The sequence below is a fragment of the Heterodontus francisci genome, chromosome 2 (assembly GCF_036365525.1).
Source record: "Heterodontus francisci isolate sHetFra1 chromosome 2, sHetFra1.hap1, whole genome shotgun sequence".
Taxonomy (NCBI): Eukaryota; Metazoa; Chordata; class Chondrichthyes; order Heterodontiformes; family Heterodontidae; genus Heterodontus; species Heterodontus francisci.
The window spans coordinates 153,851,283-153,878,927 of NC_090372.1; the positions used below are offsets into that span (position 1 = coordinate 153,851,283).

Here is a 27,645-nt window from a genome sequence, read left to right on the forward strand (position 1 = left end):
GGTTGTTTTGATGGAGTAAATAAGGAGAAACAGTTTCCAGTAGTAAAAGGGTCAGTAACCAGAGAGCACACTTTAAGGTGATGGGAAAAAGAACCAGCAGCATCATGAGGAAACTTTTTTTTTTTAAACACAGCAAGTTGTTGTGATCTGGAATGCACTGCCTGAAAGGGTGATGGAAGCAGATTCAATAGTAACATTCAAAAAAAGTGTTACATAAATACTTGAAAGGAAAAACAATTGCAGGGTCAAAGAGATAGAGCAAGGGAGTGGGAATAATTAGATAAATCTACCAAAGATTTGGCACAAGCACAATGGGCCAAAGGGCCTCCTTCTGTGTTATTATCATTCTGATTCCATGAACTCAGAAAAGATTTCTTGCAATCGATTTGGCTATTGGATACAAACAAATTGAACAAAAAAAATGTCTTTCAAGAAGTCTTTATTTCTCCAATCAAAAATAACAAAAGCAGCTTATTTTCCTTAGCCAGCAGAAGAGGTAAAATGTATTATTTATGTTTGGTTGAGGCACTGAGATTTGGTCACCATCCACATTTATAAATATTAGCAACAGTTTCAAATTACATGGATATAAAATACGCAGTACAAAAATTTGTATCATCCTGATGAATAATAATGTGCAGTGAAAACAGTATCAGCATAGTAATTAGTATATTATCCTAGGGTCATTGTTTAGATCAGTCTTGCAAACACTTCAGCATCCCTTGTTTCACTGTTATCAAATGAACAAATGGTCAGATGGGGATGACTGGAAAGAGCATAAAGAACAATATGCACCAGTTAAATATGTAAAGGCACTCCAATACTGGTATTTCCATACAAAATGTAATCTTGCACAAAACACATACACATACATTTGGAAGACCATTAAGGTCAGCACAAAATACCAAACATGTATATCAGCATGGCAACACTATGATAAAAGTAAAATAGTATTCTCAAGCTAAGATTTCTTTGAAACTTTTTTTGAAAGTGTAAACACTGTATGTGGATATAAGGAATAGTTGAATTCCACGTGTTTTATGGAACAAGCTGCACTCGCAATGTGAATACTGTGTGGTAAAACTGTGACAAACGGAAAGGGAGGAAAGCTTTAAATACAAAACATTTCATTCAATTGATTTGTCAACATCTTTGGTACATTTACTTAAAAGCTACTATATATAAAAAAATATTTAAATTCTTAGAAAAAAAGACAAGATGAAATATCAAGTCCTTGCATACAATTATAATAAAGTGAATCTTCAGATTCTAAAGTCAGGCAGATGAGAGTCTGGGCATCATATAAATCCAATGAAACAGCTTGTTTTCTCCACTTCAGACACTGATCAGTTATACAGAAACTGCTGTAAAGAAACAAAAAGGAATTAATTTTAAATCTATTGAGAGAGCAAAGCTCTTACAGAATGAGGATAGCTATAAAACATGTCTTCATTAAGATAGCCCAGAAGTGGTGCATTTTCCTTTAAGAACAGTGCAAAGTCCTTATCCCTGACTTTTGGCAGCCTCTTTACAGACTGTCACCAATGTTGCTCCTGAACAGGCTGATTTGCAGTGCAGGCATGGCCAACTGTGCTTCCTCTACTCTTAAATTTTCTCCATCTCTCCCTCAGCCTCAGCCCCAACCACCGCCACCCCACCCCCCAAAAAAACAGGTAATCACACTGTCCCTTCTAAAATTCAGTTTGTTACAAGCATCCTCTCAATTAGCTGCATATGAATGGAATTTGACCTGTCTATGGATTTACGAAAGGGGAATTTTGTTTCAAAAACCTGTTAAGTTTTTTGAGGTTGTAACTAGCAGGGTAAATAAAGGGGAACCAGTGGGTGTAGTGTATTTGGATTTTCAAAAAGCATTCAATAAGGTGCTACACAAGAGGTTACTACTCAAAATTAGGAGTGATGGGATTGGGCATTAGCATTGAGTGAGGATTGGTTAACAGACAGAAAACAGTAGGAATAAATCGGACATTTTCAGGTTGGCATGTTGTAACTAGTGGGGTAACACAAGGATCAGTGCTTGGGCTTTAGCTATTTACAATCTATATCAATGACTTAGATGAGAGGGCCAAATGTAATGCATCCAAGTTTGCTGACCATGAGAAGTTAGATGGGAATGTAAGCTGTGAGGAGGATGCCAAGAGGCTGCAAAGGGATATAAACAGGTTAGGTGAGTGGGCAAGAACATGGCAGATGGAATATAATGTGGGAAAGTGTGAAGTTATCCATTTTGAAAGGAAAAATAGAAAAGCAGAATATTTTATAAATGGTGAGTGTTGGTAAAGGGACCTGGGTGTTCTTGTACATGAGTCACAGAAAATTAACATGTAGGTACAGCAACAGCAATGAAAACAATATTTTTATTGCAAAGGGATTGGAATATAAGAGTGAAATCTTACTCCATTTGTACAGGGTCTTGATGATACCTCACCTGGAGTACTATATACAGTTTTGATCTCCTTACCGAAGGAAGGATATATAAGCATTGGAGGGAGTGCAACAAAGGTTCACTAGATTCCAGGGATGAGTGGAATGTCCTCTGAGAGATCAAGCAGGCTTGGCCTATATCCCATGGAATTCAGAAGAATGAGAGGTGATTTCACTGACACAGTAAAATTCATGAGGCTTGACAGAGTAGATGCTGGGAGGATGTTTCCTCTGGCTGGGAGTCTACAACCAGGCGTCACATTTTCAGAATAAGGGGTCAGCCATTTCGGACAACAGATAAGCAGAAATTTCTTCACTCAAAGGGTTGTGGACCTTTGGAATTCTATTCCCCGGTGAGCCATCGATGCTTAGTCATTGAATATATTTAAGGCAAAGTTAGATAGATTTTCAGATACTAAGAGAATTAAGAGATAGGGGGATAGTGCAGAAAGGTGGAATTAAGGTAAAAAAAAATCAACTACGATCATATGGAATGGCCTACTCCTTCTCCTATTTCTCAAGTTCCAATTGGGCATAAATTAACAATCTAAATTAGATCATAAGGATGATTAATTTGCAAAGTGGAATAATTCTGTTAAGGCATATTGCATTGTGCCACAGTAAAGAAATTTTTAGATCTGACCTACAATTGCCTAAAATGGGATTGCTCTACATTGAATGACCAAAGTAGAAAAGGTATTCCATTCTCCAACACCAATAACCCTCTCTTTAAATGATATCAATTTACCCATTTTTATATAAATTATCCATTTGTGCAGTTTTCAACTAATCAAATTAAAATTCATTTTGAAGAGAATCCCAATTTGTGAGACCCTGCACTACTGGTGGGGCCATGCATACACCCAGGAAGGACTGCAAAATCAGGCACCTGATCTCATTCACCTAAGTGATGATTTTTTTTTTAAATGGGATGCAATTTTGAGCACTTTATTAACATAAACTTAAAACTATTTTTCTAAGGATCCCACTGCAGAATGGAGCTATAACTATCAGAGGTCTCAAATTCCATAAATGATATCAATGTCACTGAGTTATGGCCTATCACAAGTTCAACCAAGGTTTCCATCTATGGAATGCTATTCAACACTTATTGGGAAGAGACCTTGTGTGAATGTTTGATGATGATAGGATTTTGTGGGTATGTGATAGACTGTTACAACATGAAGGCTGTCAACACTTGCTGTCCATGCTCACATATGAATGATTATTTGAGTGAGGAACTAAATCATAGGGTGAGTCAGTACCTTCAGCATGGGTAGGGGAATTGAAGGGTAGTGTGGGTCAGGGGAGAAAAAGGAAAAGAGTAGCTGTCTATTTCTGCAGTATGTGGATGGCCCTACTAGAGAAGGGGCTACACTCGACCTCCTCTTAGGAAATGAGGCTGGGCAGGTGGTTGATGTGTCAGTGGGGGAGCAGTTTGGGACCAGTGATCATAACTCTATCAGCTTCAAGATAGTTATAGAAAAGGATAGGACTGGTCCTCAAGTTGAAGTCCTAAATTGGGGGAAGGTTAATTTCGATAGCATCAGACAGGAACTCTCAAAAGTTGATTGGGAGAGGCTGTTTACAGGTAAAGGGACTTCTGGCAAGTGGGAGGCTTTTAAAAGTGAGATAGGAAGAGTTCAGGGCCAGCATGTTCCTGTTAGATTGAAGGGCATGGCTGGCAAGTTTAGGGAACCTTCGTTGATGAGGGATATTGAGGGTCTGGCCAGGACAAAGGAGGCAGCATATGTCAGGTATAGGCAGCTGGGATCAAGCGAGTCCCTCAAGGAGTATAAAGGGATGTAGGAGAACACTTAAGGAGGAAACTAGGAGGGCAAAAAGGGGCCATGAGATTTCCCTGGCAGATAGGATAAAGGAGAATCCTAAAAGATTCTATAAGTATATTAAGAGTAAGCGGGTAGCTAGGGAGAGAGTAGGTCCCCTTAAGGATCAGTGGTAATCTATGTATGGAGCCACAGGAAATGGGTAAGCTCTTAAATGAATACTTCTCATCTGTATTTACCGTGGAGAAGGTCATGGAAGCTAGTGAGTTCAAGGGAGAGAACAGCAATATCCTGGAGCATATCAACATTACAAAGGAGGAGCTGTTGGAGGTTTTGAAGCGCATTAAGGTGGATAAATCCCCAGGGCCTGACCAGGTGTATCCTAGGCTGCTATGGAAAGCAAGGGAAGAGATTGCTGGGGCCCTGGCAGAGATTTTTGTATCATCGTTAGCCACGGGTGAGGTACCGGAAGACTGGAGGATAGCAAATGTTGTGCCTTTATTTAAGGAGGGCAGCAGGGATAACCCATGGAACTACAGGCCGGTGAGCTTCTGAATTCAGATTCTGAAAGACAGGATTTATACGCATTTGGAAAGGCAAGGTCTGATTAGGGATAGTCAGCATGGCTTTGTGCGTGGGAAATCATGGTCTCACGAATTTGATTGAGTTTGTCGAGGAGGTGACCAAGAGGACTGACGAGGGCAGGGCGATGGACGTTGTCTACATGGATTTTAGCAAGGCCTTTGACAAGGTCCCGCATGGTAGGCTGGTCCTGAAGGTTCGAACACACGGGATCCAGGGTGAGCTAGCCAATTGGATACAAAATTGGCTTGGTGATAGGAGGCAGAGGGTGGTAGTGGAGGGTTGTTTTACAGATTGGAGGCCAGTGACCAGTGGTGTGCCGCAGGTATTGGTGCTGGGCCCTCTGTTGCTTGTCATATATATTAATGACTTGAATGAGAATGTAGGGGGCATGATTAGTAAGTTTGCAGATGACACCAAAATTGGTGGTATAGTGGACAGTGAAGAAGGTTGTCTAAGGTTACAATAGGATATAGATCAACTGGGAAAGTGGGCAAGGGATTGGCAAATGGAATTTAACGCAGACAAGTGCAAAGTGATGCATTTTGGGAAGTTAAACCAGGGCAGGACATATACAGTGAATGGCAGGGCCCTGGGGAGTGTTGTTGAGCAGAAAGACCTTGGGGTACAAGTACATAGTTCCTTGAAAGGGGCAACACAGGTAGACAGGATGGTGAAGGCGGCGTATGGCATGCTTGCCTTCATCGGCCAAGGCATTGAGTACAACAGTTGGGACGTCATGTTACAGTTGTACATAACGTTGGTTAGGCCGCACTTGGAGTACTGTGTGCAGTTTTGGTTGCCGCACTACAGGAAAGATGTGATTAAGCTAGAGAAGGTGCAGAAAAGATTCACAAGGATGCTACCTGGTTTGGAGGGCTTGAGTTATAAAGAGAGATTGGATAGGCTGGGTCTGTTTTCCCTGGAGTGAAGGAGGCTGAGAGGGGACATGATAGAGGTATATAAAATTATGACAGGCATAGATAGGGTAGATAGCCAGAGTCTGTTTCCCATGGTAGGGGTGACTAAAACTAGAGGGCATAGATTTAGGGTGAGAGGGAGGAGGTTTAAAGGGGATCAAAGGGGTAAATTTTTCACACAAAAAATAGTGGGTATCTGGAATGAGCTGCCAGAGGAGGTGGTGGAGGCAGGAACAGTAGCAGCATTTAAGAGGCATCTGGACAGGTACTTGAATGAGCAAGGCATAGAGGGATATGGAATTAATGCAGGCAGGTGGGATTAGTATAGATCAGCATTATGGTCGGCATGGATGCGGTGGGCCGAAGGGCCTGTTTCTGTGCTGTACAACTCTATGACACTATTTTCTAAATCTGCAAAGTTCCTTACTTGCTGGTTGAGGGATGCACCACATCTTGTAGGACAGCCAAGCCCCGATAGCATACAGAATTGTTGATACAAAGCCGAAGAACTACAAAACAGAACAGTGAAGTTAGGGGTCTCCTGCAGTAACAAAAACAGGGCAATTATTCTTAATCATGTATCCTCCTTCCTCCCAATTATCAAATCTGTGCTGAATTAACTGAACTAATACAGGAATTCGGTAGAGGTAAGACCATTGGCCTCAACAGTCTCGAGTTTGGTGGGTGTGTTGGGTGGAGAAAGAAACTGACAGGTTCATCCTCCTTGATTACTATTCGACAACATTTCTAAATTGTAATCTGCATGCACAGTATCAGGCTTAACTATGACACCCTGTGGTTAACCAGCCTGCCATCACCCACTGTCAAGTTTCACACAGAGCAATGGCTACGTGCAAGGAAGTAGGAGTGGCTAGCACCAGTAGAATCATGTCTCAGCAAGGAAATAAACCTTCTTTAAAGAGAGGAGAAAATTCATCGGGGAATGACAGCATAGGTAGAGAAATGGTGTTGGGGAAATTGATGGCATTGAAGGGCGATAAATCCCAGGACCTGATGGCATCCCAGAGTACTTAAGGAAGTGGCCCTAGAAATAGTGGATGCATTGGTGGTCATCTTCCAAGATTCTATCGACTCTGGAACAGTTCCGACAGATTGCAGGATAGCTAATATAACCCCACTATTTAAAAAGGGAGGTAGAGAGAAAGCAGGCAATTATAGACCCACGTAAGAGATTACTGTGTAAAATTAAAGCGCATGGAATTGGGGGTAGTGTATTGCGATGGATAGAAAATTGGTTGGCAGACAGGAAACAAAAAGTAGGAATAAACAGGTCTTTTTCCGAATGGCAGGCAGTGACTAGTGGGGTACCGCAGGGATTTGGTGCTAGGACCCCAGCTATTCACAATATATATTAATGATTTAGATGAGGGAACTAAATGCAATATCTCCAAATTTGCAGATGACACAAAACTGGGAGAGAGGGTGAGTTGTGAGGAGGATGCAGAGAGGCTTCAGGGTGATTTGGACAAGTTGAGTGAGTGGGCTAATGCATGGCAGATGCAGTATAATGTGGATAAATGTGAGGTTATCCACTTTGGTAGCAAAAACAGGAAGGCAGATTATTATCTGAACAGCTATAAACTGAGAGAGGGGAATATGCAGCGAGACCTGGGTGTTCACGTACACCAGTCGCTGAAGGTAAGCATGCAGGTGCAACAGGCGGTAAAAAAGGCAAATGGTATGTTGGCCTTCACAGCGTGAGGATTCGAGCACAGGAGCAGGGATGTCTTGCTGCAATTATACAGGGCCTTGGTGAGGCCACACCTGGAATATTGTGCGCAGTTTTGGTCTCCTTATCTGAGGAAGGATGTTCTTGCTATACAGGGAGTGCAGCGAAGGTTTACAAGACTGATTCCTGGGATGGTGGGCCTGACGTATGAGGAGACATTGAGTCGGTTAGGATTATATTCGCTGGAGTTCAGAAGAGTGAGGGGGGGGATCTCATAGAAACCTATAAAATTCTAACAGGACTTGACAGGGTAGATGCAGGAAGGATGTTCCCGATGGTGGGGGAGTCCAGAACCAGGGGTCATAGTCTAAGGATACGGGGTAAACCTTTCAGGACTGAGATGAGGAGAAATTTCTTCACCCAGAGAGTTGTGAGCCTGTGGAATTCGCTACCACAGAAAGCAGTTGAGGCCAAAACATTGTATGTTTTCAAGAAGGAGTTAGATATAGCTCTTGGGGCGAAAGGGATCAAAGGATATGGGCCAAATGTGGGAACAGGCTACTGAGTTGGATGATCAGCCATGATCATAATGAATGGTGGAGCAGGCTCAAAGGGCTGAATGGCCTACTCCTGCTCCTAGTTTCTATAAACACGCCATTGTTAGTAGGGAATAATAAATACAAGTGCAGTAAAAAAAAATACAATTTTGAAACTGCAGAAGCTTTAAAGATATTCAAGCCTGCATATTATTTGTATAAAATGTTGGACTTCAATCTGGTGACTATTCCTTCAGTATGGGGTGGGAAGATCATGTTTCAGTGCAACTCTTCAGCTTCCATTTCATTTGACTGTGTTAGTTATGTTTTATGATGGGCTCAATCATGTCATTCTCCAACAGTGGCTCATAACTAAGTTGAGTTTACATTAAAAAAAAAATCAAAAGTTGCCCTTTTGAGGTGCTGATTGTTGTAGGCCAGCACCTAGTTTTGGAAAGCAATATCTTACTTTACACTACTTTCTTACAAAAGACAATACTTGCATTATGTTCCAAGATTTGATCTGCAAGTTTTTTTAAAGCAACAATAGTTCTTACCACCCCAGCTGCCAATCCAGCATTGCCAGCAGTCTCAGTTGCTCCAACCATTGAAGCAATCAACAGCAGAATTGTCGCAACAATATAGTGAAGGAATTCCTGTATTAAAAGTACACAACATTCTGAATACAACACTGATCTAAAATGATGAAGTTATACTACTGATCCTGCAAAATTATAACATGTCAATCACTTTACACCAATGCAAAATGTGCAGTATATTTGCACATGAAACAAAAATACTAATTCAATGGAGGCGAGGTTGGGGGAATCTGATATACTTCTTACACATTATTACAGTTCAACAATTTGGGTCACAACGCTCAAGGGCACTCTGAGTAGGAAATGACCTAAACTCTCCCAATACTATAAATTTAAAATACATACAGGATTACATAAAATAGTTAAAGCATATGTTAACAAAAACTATTGCAGGAGAAGGAAATAACCACTTTACATTAATGCCAATGATTCATAGCCAAATATTTGAGAGGTAGTTTAGAAGTATTTCACAAAATGAGATTAGGTTTGGCTGACAGTGAGGAAATTATTGCAGCAAAATCTGACAAACAAATCAGTGGGGTACAAAGCAGAATGGTTGTGTCACTGGATTATTCCAGAGGCCTGAGCTAATGACTTGGAAATATGAGTTCAAATCCTATAACAGCAGCTGGGGAATTTAAATTTAATTAATTATGTTATGACCAAGGCAGGAGGAATGCACTGTTAATTCAGTCCCACTTCTCCACAGGTGACAACATATTTTTAAATTTTCCCCTTTACCGAAACAATCAATTACTCTAATTTTCCCCCAGAATAAAGCACACCAACCAGGTTTCTTTAAAAAACAACTTGTTACGACCAGGTAGGAGGGGTCTAGCTGTTCCCTCTCAGCCTTTGCCTGGTTTAAACATAACAGGGTTTAATTTTTTTTAAAACACCATGTTTTAGCTCCTCCTTAGTGAATCTTTGTTTACCACTTTTAAATTGTAAGACAAAGAAATCAATTCAGACAGTTTTTCTTAAATTTTAAATAAGGTAGAAGTTTATTAACCTTAAACTCTAATCCGGTAACCGACTACAAATATGCAACGCGGCCAGGCTAGCATTCATACGTAATAAACACACACGCAGATAGAGACAGAAAAGAATAAAAGAGGAAAATGTTTGAGGCAATAGATGGGTTTCTATTTTACTGTCCTTTGAGTCTGCTGTGAGGTCTTTGGTTGCCGGTCAGATTTGCAATTCATTGCGGCCCAGTGCATGCTTCAACTTGTTTCGAGATCGGAGTCTTTTCTCTCGAGGTTTACGTTTCTTCCGTGGGTCCGGTGGCTTGGGGGAGAGACAGCGAGAGAGCAAGGGCAAGAGTGAGAGAGCAAGAAAGAGAGGCTTCGTAGCTCCAGTTCCAAACTGCCTTCTGAGTCTTTCTCTCTGGCACAATTCAAAAAAACCCCAGGTTGCCCAGCAGGTTAGTCTTGTGACTAGCTGTTTTGACCACTTCAGTTTGTGGATTCTGCCATCTTAGCAGTCATCCTGGAATGTGAGCTGCCTCACTTTCAGTGTTCAGCAATCTCCTGATGACTCAATACCCAAAATTCAACTATAATTTCTTAAAAACATATCTTACAAAGAAAAATAGAAGTGCTCATGTAACAATCTGTAATAAAAAGCTTGCATCAACGATGGTGACAATGAAACTACCAAAATGTCATGAAAAACCTATCTGGTTCACTAATGTCATTTAGGGAAGGAATTTTGCTGTCCTTACCAATCCCCAAGAGAATGTCTAAACATCTCCCCTCCATTTTCAATGGGATCACCATTGCTGAATCCCCCATCAAGAACATTCTGGGGGGTTAACATAGACAAGAAACTTCACTAGACAAGCCACATAAATACTGAGGCTGCTAAAGCAGGTTAGAAGTTGAGTATTCTGCAGCGAGTAACTCACCTCCTGACTCTCCAAAGACAAGGCACAAGTTAGGAATATGTTGGAATACAATTGCCTGGATGAGTGCCACTCCAACAATACAAGACGTTTCAGAGCATCCGCGACAAAGCAGCCCAGTTGATTGGCACCCCGTCCAATGCCTCAAGCAATCACTCACTCCACCACCAGCATATCATGGCTATAGAGGATACCATCTACAAAATGCACTGCAGCAACTCACCAAGGCTTCTTTAACAGAACCTTCCAACAGGAGCCCTTGCAAAACTGGAGTCAATGGGTATCAGGGGAAAAATTCTTCGCTGGCTGGAGTCATATCTAGCACAAAGGAAGATGGTTGCGGTTGTTGGAGGTCAATCATCTCAGTCCCAGGGCATCACCACAGGAGTTCCTCAGGGTAGTGTCCTAAGCCCAAGCATCTTCAGCTGCTTCATCAATGACCTTCCCTCCATCATAAGGTCAGAAGTGGGGATGTTCACTGATGATTGCAAAATGTTCAGCACCATTCGTGACTCCTCAGATACTGAAGCAGCCCATGTCCAGATGCAGCAAGACCTGGACAACTTCCAGGCTTGGGCTGATAAGTGGTATGTAACATTTGAGCCACACAGGCAATGACTATCTCAAACCAGAGAGAATCTAACCACCTCCCCTTGATATTCAATGGCATTCCCATCACTGGATCTCCCACTATCAACATCCTGGGAATTACCACTGACCTGAAACTGAACTGAACCAGCCACATAAATACTGTGGCTACAAGAGCAGGTCACAGGCTGGGAATTCTGCAATGAATAACTCACCTCCTGTCTCCCCAAAGCCTGTCCACCATCTACAAGGCACAAGACAGGAGTGTGATGGAATACTCTCTACTTGTCTGGTTGAGTGCAGGTCCAACAACACTCAAGAAGCTCAACACCATCCAGGACAAAGCAGCCCGCTTGATTGGCACCCCATCCACCATTCACATTCACAACATTCACTCCCTCCACCACCGACGCAAAGTGGCAGCAGTGTGTACCATCTACAAGATGCACTGCAGCAACTCACCAAGGCTCTTTCAACAGCACCTTCCAAGCCTGCAACCTCTATCACCAAGAAGGACAAGGGCAGCAGATGCATAGGAACACCACCTGCAAGTTCCCCTCCAAGCCACATAACATCCTGATTTGGAACTATACTGTCATTCCTTCACTGTCGCTGGGCCAAAATCCTGGAACTCCCTTCCTAACAGCACTGTGGGTGTACCTACACCCCAAGGACTGCAGAGGTTCAAGAAAGCAGCTCACCACCACCTTCTCACGGGCAATTAGGGATGGGGCAATAAATGCTGACCTAGCCAGCGATGCCCACATCCCATGAATGAATAAAAAAAAACCTCAACTTCTACCGCCTAGAAAGATAAAGGCCACAACAGGCACATGGGAACACCACCACCTCCGAGTCATGCACCATCCTGAATTGGAAATATATAGCCGTTCCTTCATTGTAGCTGGATCAAGTTCCTGGAACTCCCAGCCGAATCACACTGTGGGTGCACCAACACCACACGAACTGCAGCAGTTCCAGAAGGCGGCCTAACACCACCTTCTCAAACACAATGAGGCATGGGCAATAAATGCTGGCCTTGCCAGCAACACCCACATCCCACGAATGAATTAAAAAAAAAATCAATTGCATTACATTTTGGTCCCTGCCCATCAGAGGTGCTGCCTTTTGGATGAAACATTAAATGGAGGTCCCAATACCCTTTCAAGTGGACATAAAAAACCTATGGCAGTATTCAAAAAAAGAGCACAGGACTTCTTCCAGTGTCCTAGTTAACATTTATCCTTCAACGGCCATCACTAAAAGGATTATTTGGTTATTTATATCACTGCTGTTTCTACAACCTTGCTGTGTCCCATGTTCAAACATTAAAACATTGGAAGTACTGCCTGTGACGAGCTTTGGGATGTCCTGAGGACATGAAAGAATTTGCATTTCTATAACGCCTTTCTTTTCTTTCAAGCATAGGAGCAGGGTTTTAATTGTGAAATGTGGATGCACCAGATTTTACGGCTAGCTTCTCGGACTCATCCTCAAGCTGGGGTTTCCAGAGGCCCTGATCAATGTTACTCAAGATGATCCTGGAAAGTCAATAGGAATGTGGAAATACACATAATGCAAACAAATAATAAATTGATTTTTGAATTATTTAAGCTCAAATACTTACTGTTAGTGGCCAGTGCATACAAGTGATTTTCAGATGAAGTCTTGTGAGATAAATGATAAAAAAGACCAAAGCCATAACAAAGAACCAAATGGTAACAACTTCAAAGTAGCGGTAAGTTGAGTTGTGTGTCTGGTTTGAACACTTTATGCACAGGAATGCTATAAACGCCACAATCTGAAAAAGGGAAAATGTTGGTTGCATTAAAACTCTGAGCACTCTTGATAACAAAGGCATTGTGCTTCAAATACTGAACTAAATTGTTCACATCCACAATATTTCAGACGATGTTTTGAAAAGGTACATTGCTATCATCAGATTAAAAAGTTACTAACCAGTAAACAGGTTTGCAAGTCCTGACCACCTGGAGAAACCAGTGAAACTACCACCATAGATGTAAGACTTTAGTTTTTGTCATCGTCTTTCAATAACTGGGCCATTAATTGAAATGTGTCAGCGTCTGGAGGCCACGTTTAACCAACCAACTGAGGCAGTGGGATCTTAAATCTGCTTATGTCAGATAACCATTGTTTGTGAAGCCAATAAGGGATAAGCAGTATAACTTTCATAGTCTATCTACTTGTGGGATCAAGGGAACAACAACAACAACTTATATTTTTATAGCACCCTTACTGTAATAAAACATCCCAATGCACTTCACAGGAGTGTTTTATAATAAAATTAGACTGAGCCACTTAAGCCGATATTAGGACTGATGCCCAAAAGCTTGGTCAAAGAGGTAGGTTTTAAGGAGTGTCTTAAAGGAAGAAATAGAGATAGAGAGTCAGAGAATTCCAGATCTTAGAGCCTAGGCAGCTGAAGGCAAGGACACTAATGGTGGAGCAATTAAAATTGGAGAAGCTTAAGAGGCCAGAATTAGATGAGCTCAGATATCCTGGAGGGTTGTAGGGCTGGAGATTAGAGACAGGGAGGAGCGAAGCCACGGAGGGATTTGAAAGCAAGAACAAGAATTTTAAAACTGAGGGATCGTTTAACCCGGAGCCAGTGTAGGTCGCCGACGGGTGAACAGAACTTGGCAGCAGACGTTTGGATGAGCTCAAGTTTATGGAGGATAGAATGTGTGAGGTCCACCAGAAGTGCATTGGAATAGGCAAATCTAGAAGTAACAAAGACAGGGATGAAGGCTTCAGCACCAGATGAGCTGAGGTTGGGGTAGAGTGAGGCGATGTTATAGAGTTGGAAATAGACTACCTTAGTGATCGTGCAAGTAATTAGGAAGACAAATGGTATGTTGGCCTTTACTGCAAGAGAATTTGAATACAGAAGTAAATACGCCTTGCTGCAATTGTATAGAGCCTTGGCGAGATCTCACCTGGAGCACTGTGTACAGTTTTAGTCTCCTTACTGAAGGAAGGATATACTTGCCATAGAGGGACTGCAATGAAGGTTCACCAGACTGATTCCTGGGATGGCGGGATTGTCCTATGAGGAGAAATTGAGGAGACTGGGTTTCTATTCTCTAGAGTTTAGAAACATGAGGTGTGATCCCGTTGAAGCATACAAAATTCTTACAAGGCTCGACAATGTCATGGTCCTGTAGTTTTTTTTTCGGAATATGCTGTTTGCCGTTAAGGCTTGCAAGGGATCAGTATTGCTTTAAGAGCCAGCAAGCCTTAGGAGTTATAGGAAGGTGCATTTTCGTTGCCTTAGAAACAGCCATTTGGAGACTGCGATTCAAAGGGTGCATTCTCGATACCATGGAAACAGCCACTGGGAATGATCCTGATGCGATACATTTGTTACAATTCAGTTTGAACTGGCAGTTAGTAAGACAGTTTGAACACAGACAGAAGACACAGACAGCTGTGGTGTCAGCACAGAAAGAGCTCTCAACCATTTAAACTGAAGGAAATAGGATTTTTCTCTGTTTAATTATCTCTCGAAATTCTAAAAAGTCAAGCCAAGACAGAGATCTCTGGTAATTTAAATTTGAAGAAAGGGAAGTTAGACTGTGACAATCTTTTATCCCTCAAAAACTCTGAAGTCAGATTGATTCTGCTGAAAGTGTTTGTAATCTATCAGTTTCTTGTCGAAACGCGGGGGACTTTGAACAACGTTGGACTGTAAATTTGCAAGGACTCTCTAATTTGTCTATTTTTAAATGTTCATAGTGTTTAAGAATTTAGTTCTTTTAATTAAAGAGTTAACTTGTTGATTTAAAGACACCTGGTTTGGTTAGCCTCATTCGGGGGTTAATAGATGGTACAATTTGATGGGTCTTTCTTTGATTTGGAAAGTTTTAAATTATATGTTAGCCAATCTGTGGAACGACGGGATTGAATTAACAGTGTGTTGGTCCCACCACAATCAGAATTGTATATTTTGATTGGGGGTTTCGACAGGAGCAGTCGGTCGTAACAAAAAGGTAGATGCAGGAAGGATGTTTCCCCTGTCTGGTGAGTCTAGAACCGGGGACAGGGTCTCAGAATAAGAGGTAGGCCATTTAGGACTGAGATGAGGAGGAATTTCTTCATTCAGAGGATGGTGAATCTTTGGAATTCTTTACCCTAGAGGGCTGTGGAAGCTCAGTCATTGAGCATGTTCAAGACAGAAACTGATAGATTTCAAGATACTAAAGATATCAAGGAATATAGGGACAGTGCGGGAAAATGGCGTCGAGGTAGATCAGCCATGTTCTAGTTGAATGGCGGAACAAGCTTGCGAAGTCAAATGGCCTACTCCTGCTCCTATTTCCTATATTCCCATGTGTGGCTATGTGGTTGGAAGTTTATTTTTGCAGAAAAATATGACACTAAGGTTGTGTACCGTCTGGTTCCGCCTCAGACAGTTGCCAGGGAGAAGAATGGAATCACTGGCTAAGGAATGGAATTTGTAGCAGGGACCTAAAACAATGGTTTCAGTCTTCTCAATATTTAGTTGGAGGAAATTTCTGTTCATCCAGTACTGGATGTTGGACAAGCAGTCTGACAATTTAGAGACAGTGTAGGGGTCAAGAGAGGTGGTGATGTGGTAGAACTGGGTGTCATGTGGCAACTGATGCCGTTTTCAGATGACGTTGCCAAGGGGCAGCATAACCAGGGAAAGGCCTTGCCAATGTCACCCTCACCCAGAGAGCAAATCTTTTTAAAAAAGCAACATCTTACATTTATTATTGCTGTTGCTATGTTAGCAATCCTGACTTTTGCTGTTATCAAAACTGCCTCAGTAATTTGTGCTACTACTGAATACACCACTTACAAGCAGTGAAATGTCACATTTCATTTTGCTCTTTTTAATCTCTTGACTTTTTACTCTTTTGTAAAATTCATTTTCATGTCTCTTAAATAGTAACTCCCAATTAGAATTATCTATCGAGATCATCCGTCACAAAAAATGCAGCCAAATCTCAACATATATAAACAGCACACAGTTTCCAGAAGTCCTTTGAAATGAGCATAAGATGACTGATTGGCCTAGAAAATGAAGCGTCTTATTACCACAACAGAGCCAACTATTTGATAAAGCATGAAATTCTGGAAATACTCAGCAGGTCTGGCAGCATCTGTGGAGGGAGAAGCAGAGTTAACGTTTCAGGTCAGTGACCCTTCATCAGAACTCCTGGCAGACCCATTGTTTCAACCTGTTCTTGCCCCACTGAACTTATTCTTACTATCTCAACTATCTTTTATCCATGGGTCCAGTCTCTTCCCACTTACATCCATGACTCTTCCAGTTTCCTGGCCCCAACCGTCTCTTCACTATGGACGTCCAATCGCTCTACACCTCCATTCTCCACCAGGACAGTTTGAGGGCTCTTCGCTTCTTCCTTGAACAGAGGCCCAACCAGTCCCCATCCACCACCACCCTCCTCTGCCTGGCAGAACTTGTTCTCACATTGAACAACTTCTCCTTCAGCTCCACTCACTTCCTTCAAGTAAAAGGTGTTGCTATGGGTACCCGCATGGGTCCTAGTTATGCCTGTCTTTTTGTGGGGTATGTTGAATATTCCTTGTTCCAGTCCTACTCAGGCCACTCCCCCCCCCCCACCCCCAAGTCTTTTTCTGGTACATTGGTGACTGTATTGGTGCTGTTTCTTGCTCCCACCTCAAATTGGAAAACTTTATCAACTTTGCTTTCAATTTCCACCCTTCTCTCACCTTTACATGGTCCATCTCCGACACTTCTCTTCCTGGACTTCTCTGTCTCCGTGTCTGGGGATAGGCTGTCTACTAATATTCATTATAAGCCCACCGACTCCCACAGCTACCTCGACTACACTTCCTCACATCCTGCCTCCTGTAAGGACTCCATTCCATACTCCCAGTTTCTCCGTCACATCTGCTCTGATGATGCAACAGAGTTCCGATGAAGGGTCACATTAACTCTGCTTCTCTCTCCACAGATGCTGCTAGACCTGCTGAGTATTTCCAGCATTTCATGTTTTTATTTCAGATTTCCAGCATCTACAGTATTTTGCTTTTATTATATGTGATAAAGCATTCCTTACAAACTGAAGCAGCTAACTACTGATTAAACATAAATCTCCCAAATTGCTTAAAATTCTTCAACAAAAGCATTAAAGTAACTCTACTAACAGTTTTCTACAGATTCTACAGTAAACTGTGTAAAAGAGCAACAAAATTATATACAAAAGAAAAGAACCCTATTTTTATTCTAAAATAAAGCATTTCTAAAGGCAGACACACACTCCCAACATGTGATGTTCAGAAAGCAGGTGTAAAGGAAATGAACTAAGAAAGAATGGTGAATCTTAAGCTTTAATGTAAAAAAAGACCAATTAAAGGGTCTACAGCTCAAAATATCTAAACTAGAATATGGATAATTACTTCAAAGTAAATTAAGAAAATAAGATTAATGAAAGTGAGTGTGAAAAAATGTAAAATAGCAAGGAGTATCTAACATAGTGATTACAAATTAGTAAAAATTGGTGTTAAAATACAATAGATGGCTGAATTAATGTCCTGAAGGAATGAGTTTGAATGGGCCAAATAGCCTTTGTTGAGAAAGCTTGGGGGGGAGGCGGTGGCATAGTGGTATTGTCACTGGACGAGTAACCCAGAGACCCAGGGTATTGCTCTCGGGACATAGGTTCAAATCCCACCACAACAGAAGGTGGAATTTGAATTCAATTAATAAATCTGGAATTTAAAAAAAAGCTAGTCTAATGATGGCCATGAAATCATTGTCAATTGTTGTAAAAACCCATCTGGTTCACTAATGTCCTTTAGGGAAGGAAATCTGTTGTCCTTACCTGGTCTGGCCTGCATGTGACTCCAGACCCACAGCAATATGGTTGACTCTCACATGCCCTCTGAAATGGCCTAGCAAGCCACTCAGTTGTATCTAACTGCTACAAAGTCAATTTAAAAAAATGAAACCGGACAGACCACCCGGCATCAACCTAGGCACCTGAAACGACTACGGCAAACCCAGTTCTGTTGACCCTGCAAAGTCCTCCTTATTAACATCTGGGGGTTTGTGCCAAAGTTGGGAAGAGCTGTCCCACAGACTAGTCAAGCAACAGCCTGTCATACTCAGGGAATCATACCTGACAATGTCCCAGACACTGCCATCACCATCCCCGGTTATGACCTGTCCCACCGGCAGGACAAACCCAGCAGAGGTGGCAGTGAGTGGTATACAGTCAGGAAGGAGTTGTCCTGGGAGCCCTCAACATCCACTCCGGATCCCATGAAGTCTCATGGCATCAGGTCAAACATGGACAAGGAAACCTCCTGCTGATTACCACCTACCGCCCTCCCTCAGCTGACGAGTCAGTACTCCTCCATGTTGAACAGCACTTGGAAGAAGCACTGAGGGTGGCAAGGGCACAGAATGTACTCTGGGTGGGGGACTTCAACATCCTTCACCAAGAGTGGCTCGGTAGCACCACTACTGACCAAGCTGGCCGTGTCCTAAAGGACATAGCCGCTAGACTGGGTATGCAGCAGGTGGCGAGGGAAAAACATACTATACTTGACCTCATCCTCAGCAATCTGCCTGCCGCAGATGCATCTGTCCATGACTGTATTGGTAGGGGTGACCACTGCACAGTCCTTGTGGAAATGAAGTCCCGCCTTCACTTTGAGGATACCCTCCATCGTGTTGTGTGGCACTATCACTATGCTAAATGGGATCGATTTCGAACAGATCTAGCAATGCAAAACTGGGCATCCATGAGACGCTGTGGGCCATCAGCAGCAGCAGAATTGTACTCAACCACAATCTGTAACCTCATGGCCCGGCATATCCCCCCCCTCCACCATTACCATCAAGCCAGGAAACCAACCCTGATTCAATGAAGAGTGCAGGAAGGCATGCCATGAGCACCAGACATACCTCAAAATGAGGTGTCAAACTGGTGAAGCTACAACCCAGGACTATCTGAATGCCAACTGCGTAAGCAGCAGGCGATGGACAGAGCTAAGCAATCCCATAACCAACGGATCAGATCTGAGTTCTGAAGTCCTGCCACATCCAGCCATGAATGGTAGTGGACATTTAAACAACTAACTGGAGGAGCAGGCTCCACAAATATCCCCCAACCTCAATGATAGGGGAGCCCAGCACATCAGTGCGAAAGATAAGGCCGAAGCATTTGCAACAATTGGGCGGCACAGTGGCGCAGTGGTTAGCACCGCAGCCTCACAGTTCCAGCGACCCGGGTTCAGTTCTGGGTACTGCCTGTGCGGAGTTTGCAAGTTCTCCCTGCGACCGCGTGGGTTTCCGCTGGGTGCTCCGGTTTCCTCCCGCAGCCAAAGACTTGCAGGTTGATAGGTAAATTGGCCATTGTAAATTGCCCCTAGTGTAGGTAGATGGTAGGAAAATGGTGGGGATGTGGTAGGGAATATGGGATTAATGTAGGATTAGTATAAATGGGTGGTTGTTGGTCGGCACAGACTCGGTCGGCCGAAGGGCCTGTTTCAGTGCTGTATTTCTAAATAAATAAATAAAAATAAATAAGTACCAAGTTCATGATCCATTTTGGCCTCCTCCTGAAGTCCCCAGCATCACAGATGCCAGACTTCAGTCGATTCGATTCACTCCGCGTGATATCAAGAAACAACTGAAGGCACTGGATACTAAAAAGACTATGGATCCTGACAATATTCCAGCAATAGTACTAAAGATCTGTGCTCCAGAACTTGCCGCACCCCTAGCCAAGCTGTTCCAGTACAGCTACAATACTGGCATCTACACTGCAATGTGGAAAATTGCCCAGTTATGTCCTGTACACAAAAAGCAGGACAAGTCCAACCCAGCCAATTACTGCCCCATCAGCTCTCAACCATCAGTAAAGTGATGGAAGGTGTCATCAACAGTGCCATCAAGCTGCACTTGCTGAGCAATAACCTGCTCAGTGACGCTCAGTTTGGGTTCCGCCAGGGCCACGCAGCTCCTGACATCATTACAGCTTTGATTCAAACATGGACAAAAGAGCTGAACTCAAGAGGTGAGGTGAGAGTGACTGCCCTTGACATCAAGGCAGCATTTGACAGTGTACGGCATCAAGGAGCCCTAGCAAAACTGAACTCAATGGGAATCAGGGGGGAAACTCTCTGCTGGTTGGAGTCATACCTAGCACAAAGGAAGATGGTTGTGGTTGTTGGAGGTCAATCATCTCAGCTCCAGGACATCACTGCAGGAGTTCCTCAGGATAGTGTCCTAGGCCCAACCATCTTCAGCTGCCTCATAATAACCTTCCTTCAATCATAAGGTCAGAAGTGGGGATATTCGCTGATGACTGCACAATGTTCAGCACCATTCGCAACTCCTCAGATACTGAAGCAGTCCGTGTAGAAATGCAGCAAGACTTGGACAATATCCAGGCTTGGGCTGATAAGTGGCAAGTGACATTCGCGCCACACAAGTGCCAGGCAATGACCATCTCCAACAAGAGAAAATCTAACCATCTCTCTTTGACTTCAAGGGCATTACCATCGCTGAATCCCCCACTATCAACATCCTAGGGGCTACCATTGACCAGAAATTGAACTGGAGTAGCCATATAAATACTGTGGCTACAAGAGCAGGTCAGAGGCTTGGAAGCCTGCGCTGAGTAACACACCTCCTGCCTCCCCAAAGCCTGTCCACCATCTACAAGGCACGTCAAGAGTGTGATGGAATACTCTCCACTTGCCTGGATGGGTGCAGCTCCAACAACACTCAAGAAGCTCGACACCATCCAGGACAAAGCAGCCCATTTGATTTGCACCCCATCCACAAACATTCACTCCCACCACCACCGACGTACAGTGGCAGCAGTGTGTACCATCTACAAGATGCCCTGCAGCAACACACCAAGGCTCCTTTGACAGCACCTTCCAAACCCGCGACCTCTAGCACCTCGAAGGACAAGAGCAGCAGATGCATGGGAACATCACCACCTGAAAGTTCCCCTCCAAGTCACACACCATCCTGATTTGGAACTATATCGCCGTTCCTTCAATGTCGCTGGGTCAAAATCCTGAAACTCCCTTCCTAACAGCACTGTTGGTGTACCTACCACACATGGACTGTAGCCGTTCAAGAAGGCAGCTCACCACCACCTTCTCAAGGGCAATTAGGGATGGGCAGTAAATGCTGGTCTAGCCAGTGATGCCTACATCCCATGAATGAATTTTAAAAAGCTGGGTCATTTTATCCCTGATTTGTCAGTGAAATCACTGAAGCCCTCACCAGTGCCTTAAATCATCTTACCTAGCATAAACTAACATTCTTGGCCCCATGCCTCAGCCTTACACCAAGCCTAGATCTTTTATCTTTTTCAATTCTTCTTCTCACCCAACCTCCTCCAGCATCAGCAGCCTTCCAGTAACGCACACAAGTGTCCATTCTTTATGTGAGTTGTCATGCAGGCCCCCACCTGCCAAGAATGAGACATATATTTCACCACATGAACATTGATTTTAAACTGTTACTGGAGTAAAGAAAGAATTTGTTTTTAAAAAAAACCCCACTAGACTCTTTGACTGGAAAGAGATTTTGCATAGTAACAGACAGTACTTGGAAAGGACAAAGGGGCTACTGCCTGTTCCACTTTAATCCATAATAGACTTTTGATTACCAGATGTTGAAGCTGGAGAGGCTAGCATTCCAGATTAACTGTTAAAATGGCCGAATACACAAACAGGCGTGGTCAGACCTGTTTAGTCACATGACTAACTGGCTGTTGGAGTTTTTGGAATTTGAACTTGCCACAGAGAATTTAAACTCAAAAAGCTGTTTGCTCCTGGACTGAGAACATCTCTCTCCTTTCTGCTCCCGTCTCTTTGTCACGCAACTGAAGACCCATTGAAGACACATGAACCCCAAGAGAGCAAAAGTCTCCTACAGTGAACAAGGTTTAAGAAGAATACTGGGCCCCAACAAAAAGCAAGAATTACTTACAAGCAAAAACTACCTACAACACGACTACAGTGAGCTCGAAGCACAGTAACAAGAAACTCTTCTGATATTGCCTCAAACCTCTCCACTTTATTTTTCTTCTGCTCTTTTCTGTCTCTATTTGCACATGTGTATCACATATGCATGCTAGCATAGGGTGCGGCGTGTATCCGGAGACGTTAACCGAATTAGAGTTTAAGTTTAAGCTTTAACAAATTTCTCTTTTCTTCTTTAAACCTAAGGCGGCCTGTTTATGCTCATTTCTTTGCCTTATAATTGGAAAGTGGTGAATAAGGATTCATCAAGGGGAGCTCAAAAACAGTGTGTTAAAAAAATTAAAAATACTGTGACAGTAAGACCAGATGAAGGCTGAAAGAAACCCCTAGACACCTTACTCACCTAGTCGTAACAGAGTCTAGATGGAAAGTATTAACTTGCTATTCCAACATGGTGACATCACTGCTGATCCTGGTCCTACTTTCATCTGATGCCCACACGTATACATCTTTCAAAAGCAGGAACTGAATAACAATCAGAAGTAGGAATCTGGCTGATTTTCCATGCTGAAGTCAATCATAATGTACAATTGCTGCCCTGATCACATCAGTTAATTGAGCACACAACATGGATCAAAGCTGGGATGCCCAAGTCTATGTCGCCCTTTTACATTGGACTAAGCCCTCTACAGCACTTTGTAACTCAGTCAGTAACTCATGCTGATTTTTGATCCTGTTATCCTATAACAGCATAAGAAATAGGAACAGGAATAAGTCATTTGGCCCTTTGAACCTGCTCCTCCATTCTATACGATCATGGCTGATCTTCTACCCCAATTTCACCTTCCCACACTATACCCATACTTCTCAATTCCCTTAGTATTCAAAACTGCACTGATTTATGTCTTGAATACGTTCAATGACTGAGCAGCCACATCCCTCTGGGGTACAGAATTTCAAAGATTCACAATCTTTAGGGTGAAAATATTTCTCCTCATCTCAGTCCTAAATGGCTAGCCCCTCATTCTGAGACTTTGACCCTAATTGTAGACTCCCCAGCCAAAGGAAACATCCTTCCAGCATCTACCCTATCAAGCCTTTTAAGAATTTTGTGTTTCAGTGCAATCACCTCTCATTCGTCTAAATTCCAGGGAATATAGTCCCAGTCAACTCAATTTCTCCTCATAGGACAATCCTATAGCCCTATATAGTCTATAGTAGTGAACCCTCATTGCAATCCCTCCAAGGCTAGTATATGCTTCCTGCTTGAGCAACCTATGCCCAAACTTTAGGTTGTGGCAGTGAACCCGCCCACTGGCTAAAAGGTCAGGGTGGAGCTCGTCCCACTGGGCCTGGAAGTCACATAGCAATTTTGCATGTCCCTGGCCCTTAATTGGCCTCGGTTGGGACTTCTGCCCCTCTGAGGCAGGAAGTCCAGCTTCCAGGAGCTGCTGGCCAATCAGAGGGCTGGCAGCTCTTCATTCCCAGCAGCACCACTGGGGGTAGTGGCCACTGCTGGGACTACATCCAGCCAGAAGAGGACAATGGACGTCACCCTTCAGAAAGGTGTGAGGTTCGGGCCTCGCCGGGGACATTCGGCTAGTCCCCGGCGAAGTGGGTGGGAGTCGGAGAGCTGGCAGAGGGGGTAGTTTTAGCAGGGGTGGCCCATGCTGCTGGGAGGGCCCTCCATGGGGCTCAGGGTGCCTGTTCAGGAGGTGCCCCCCTACCTCGCCAGCCCACAAGGAGGCTGCTAGGTTTATGGGGTGGCCTCAGGTGAGGTGCCCATCCACCACTGATAAAATACCAGCGGCGGGAGGCCCTTAAGTGGCAATTAATTGGCCACTTAAGGGCCTCAATTGGCCTGGGGCAGGCAGGCTGTTTGTCACCTCCCCAGCCACTGGTAAAATAGCAGCAGGGGCTGGTAGGTGTTGGACACGGCACCCTCCCACCTGCATTCCACTCAATTTTATGCCCCCCACCTCGCAACCTTTTTGGGAGGAGGTGTAAAATTTCAGCCCTAATCTAATTAGATTCAATTCCCCAAGAAGTCATCTTTAATAGCTTGAATTCAGCAGATCACGACAATTACAGCTGAAGGGATGACCACCAATGGTGGAACAAAAAGAGAAAGGGATGCATTGAGCTGGAAGAGGTGATAGACTTCGAGAGGAGCAATGCCATGAAGGAATTTAAACAAAAAATTAGAATTTTAAATTGGAGATTCCATTCAATTATCACATAACCCTTACTGACCAAATTAGCTGGTGGTTCCCCCAAAATATCCAAATTTAAAATTCTCATCCTCTTTTTAATCCCTCAGGATTTGGTCCCTCCCTAACTCTAACAACACTCCCAGAACTCTATTCCTGTGACCTTTTGTGTATCTCTCCCTTCACCTCACCTTACAACCTGGAATTCCCTTCCCTAAGCCTATCTCCCTCTCCTCTTTGATGACCCTCCTTAAAACCTACCTCTGACCTAATATTTCATTTAGCTCAGCATCCATTTTCATCTGATTACACCTCTGAACTGCTGAGTTTAAGGTGATTAGTCTGCTATTTAGTCTGTAGAGGGGACACTCCTCGATAATATGCAGCATTGTTAGTGTCTCTCCACAAATGCATAAGGGGTTTGTGCTGAGCCCTAGTGGTGAAAGTTGGCTGTGCAGGGGCCCTGTTATTTTCCTGAACCTGTTTTAACAAGGACCACTCTCATTGTGGTAGTTCAAAGCCTGCCATTCGACAGATAAATCATCTTTTTAGGTGGGAATGCAGGTTGAAAGAGAGATTCAGGGGAACTGAATATAAAAGCAAAACATGTGATGTTGAAATTGTAGTGAATATTGGTTAGGACTGTTGGTGCACTGTGTACAGTTCTGGGCACCCGATTATAAGGATATTATAGACATAGAAAGAGTATGGTAAAGATTCATTAAAATAGCTACGAAGAAAGGCTTGAAAAAATATAGCCTTTTCACTGGAGTTATCAGTAAAGAATGAATATAGGCTTTCAAAGTTATGAAAGGTTTTAAGGGGGTTAATAATTTTTTTATAATAGTTGATGAATGGTTAATAAAGGAGAATAGACCATAAGTTTCATTAACAGAAGAAAGGGGAAGTTAGAAGTTTTTTTCCATGGTAGATGTTTTACCACAAACGTCTATTAAGGCAGAAACTATAACATTATTTAGATTCGAGAGGAATATATGAAAGGATATGGAAGAAGAGCAGCAAAATGGGAGTAGCTAACTTCAGCTGATGAGTTAACACAGGTGAGATATGCCAATTGCCTCCTTTTATGTTCCAATTTCTACAGAGCCTCGACTGTTTATCTTTTAAGAGTACCATTCACGTCAGAAGTACTACACATGAGATAAAACTGCCTCTAGCCTGTACTGAATGAAAAGCTCACCTAACTCAGCTTTCAAAATACATAGGGGAACAACAGTAAAGGAAACCACGCCTGATGCAGATGGCAGCGATAACAGTAAGTGAATCATCCGACCAAGTAATTTGCACCTTTTCTCTATGTAACTTGTGGATAAACTGTCAAACCCTTTACGCCAATATGAGCGTAGACTTAGTGCTCCGAGAGTTAGAATTTAGTTTAAAGTTATCAGCTGTAAATTGAATTTCTAATGGAGTGAGCGGGATCTCTGCGGATATCAGAGATTGTGAAGCCCGTTCTCACCGAGTGTGGTTTGTACATCAGCAGCAACAGGGGACACGGAGGATCGGAGTGCTTGCGACTGTTTTACACAGGGGCCGGTGATTGTAATGATGGAATAAGTTCCACGTGAAACGAGGGATCTGTTATAAAAGCAGACGAGAGTGTGGCGATGGCCAGGCTGGCTCCGTTATTCACAAAGTTAAAAGAAGCAAAGCGGGAGAACTTGAAGCCTTTAAATAAAAGACGACATTTGAAATGATTAAAAAGTGGTGGACGATTTTATCGCCCAGGAAATGTCACGGACCATTTAGTCAGAGCCCTCATTTTGTTCCAAGAGTCAAGAGAACTACCTGACAAACCATAGCTTGCTTGAAAGCAAGAAAATAACTGATGTATTTTCGCAGTCGATCGAAAAAAACTATCTGCATAAATTAGTGTTTTATTACAACCCCTATTTCTATTAAAAAACATTTTGAAATGTGTTAAACCAAAAGCATGCTTAGACTCCTCGTTGGATAAACTTGTCTCCAATATAAATACCTGTTTTTCTGCAGTGACTAAACTATGGGAGGATGGCTGACACAAAATACAGTTTTAGGCAGAAATGTCGACTGTTTGAAATCATTACAAAGTGCAGTAGAAAAAGCGCGCGGACACAGAATACGGGCGGACCCTACCGCTTGTACAATCTTCAAAATGCCAGAGAAGGACCTGGCGTAATTTCGGTCGATGAAGCCGCTTCCCGTACTCCTCGTGATGGTGGTGGTTGTCTCCGGCATCCTCTTTCAGTCAGAGGCGCCTGCTCACTCCACAAACTCGGTGTCTCCCCGCTCGGCTGCACTGAGCACAGTCCCGCTTGATTGGCAGCTGCTGATTGGCTCGGTGACAGGCTGCTCTAACATTTGGCTGCGCCCTTCCATAGTGAAGAGGAGAAAGCTTACTCAAAGTGTAAGATTATCTTTTGTTAACTGCTTGTAGTAGCGCCTTACTGTATCCGTTATGTGTTTAAGTGCGCCATCTGAATTCCAAGTAACTTTTTTGTATCTTACAAATACACTGTGTACGTTATTCAACATTAGTCACACTATCATATCTATTAAGGAAACACAGTGGCGACAATCGGATTGTTGTAGCCCTATAACATCTCAGCAATGTCTGAACCCTATGACATCTCATGCCTGCAGGTCAACGCCAAGAATCGATCTGAACCTTTAACTCTGTTTCTGTCTCCACAGATGCTGCCAGACTTGCTGAGCATTTCCAGCACATTCTGTTTTTGTTATCCAGGAATATGTACTGCTCATTAATACAGACCACTTTCCCCCTCAACTGACAAATCACTACTCATATAGAATAGAACTTGGAGGGAGCATTAGGGTAAGGATGTATAATGGTCTAGATTTTGATTTTTAAAAGGCACATGAATGACATCAATGCACAACTCAGCTGTCATGCTCAAGACATATATTCCTACTTTTAAGATATGAACTTTATTCAAGCTGGACTCTTTAAAATTGACCTTACCTTTCAAAAAAAGTGGACAATGCTGTAAAAGATGGCTGCCAAAGGTCAGACGACCTGGCCTGTGTATTAGAACATTGCCTCATTGTTTCGAAAGGAGAAAGGGATACATTCCAGACTAAGAGGTGTCAATTACACCTATCCTGAAACCAACAAGAGACATTCCTGAATTGAATGGGTTTTTCTGAAACAAAGAAGGTATGAAGTAGCCACATCATAACAGGATTCTACTCATCCAGACATTAATGGATGGTCATGGATTCCACATCCTGGTCCATTGTGTGGTCACACCAGGGGAGAAGACCACATGTCAGGTATGAGACTCTAATTTGATGGATTTTTGACCTTAAAAGGTAACACTCTGGAGAGAGAGAACAACAACTTCACAGAAGGAGTCCAGCCTAAACAAGAAG

At 43.0% G+C, this 27,645-nt stretch overlaps 1 protein-coding gene across 4 annotated transcripts; it reads right to left on the minus strand.

Annotated features, from left to right (window-relative positions):
• Positions 1-422: 422 nt before the first annotated feature.
• On the minus strand, positions 423-26,621 carry cmtm7 (CKLF-like MARVEL transmembrane domain containing 7). Of its 4 annotated transcripts, none has more exons than XM_068012211.1 (6): positions 26,389-26,615; positions 14,064-14,120; positions 12,681-12,854; positions 8,518-8,616; positions 6,162-6,243; positions 423-1,361 (listed from the first exon to the last, which is right to left on the minus strand). In XM_068012211.1, the coding sequence occupies exons 1-6, from the start codon at positions 26,488-26,490 to the stop codon at positions 1,351-1,353; spliced, it is 525 nt and encodes a 174-aa protein (XP_067868312.1). In that variant the 5' UTR covers positions 26,491-26,615; the 3' UTR covers positions 423-1,350. The 4 variants fall into 4 exon arrangements, with proteins under 4 accessions (XP_067868312.1, XP_067868301.1, XP_067868330.1 ...); XM_068012200.1 differs by having other exon boundaries at positions 423-1,364; positions 26,389-26,599; XM_068012229.1 differs by lacking the exon at positions 8,518-8,616 and having other exon boundaries at positions 423-1,364; positions 26,389-26,621.
• Positions 26,622-27,645: the final 1,024 nt, after the last annotated feature.

Coding starts and splice junctions, on each gene's coding strand:
- cmtm7 (XM_068012200.1), bottom strand. CDS start 26,490: ATGCCGGAGACAACCACCACCATCACGAGGAGTACGGGAAGCGGCTTC. Junction 8,617..12,680: donor GTATGCACTGGCCACTAACA/GTAAGTATTTGA, acceptor CTTTTAATACAG/GAATTCCTTCACTATATTGT. Junction 6,244..8,517: donor CTGGATTGGCAGCTGGGGTG/GTAAGAACTATT, acceptor TCTGTTTTGTAG/TTCTTCGGCTTTGTATCAAC.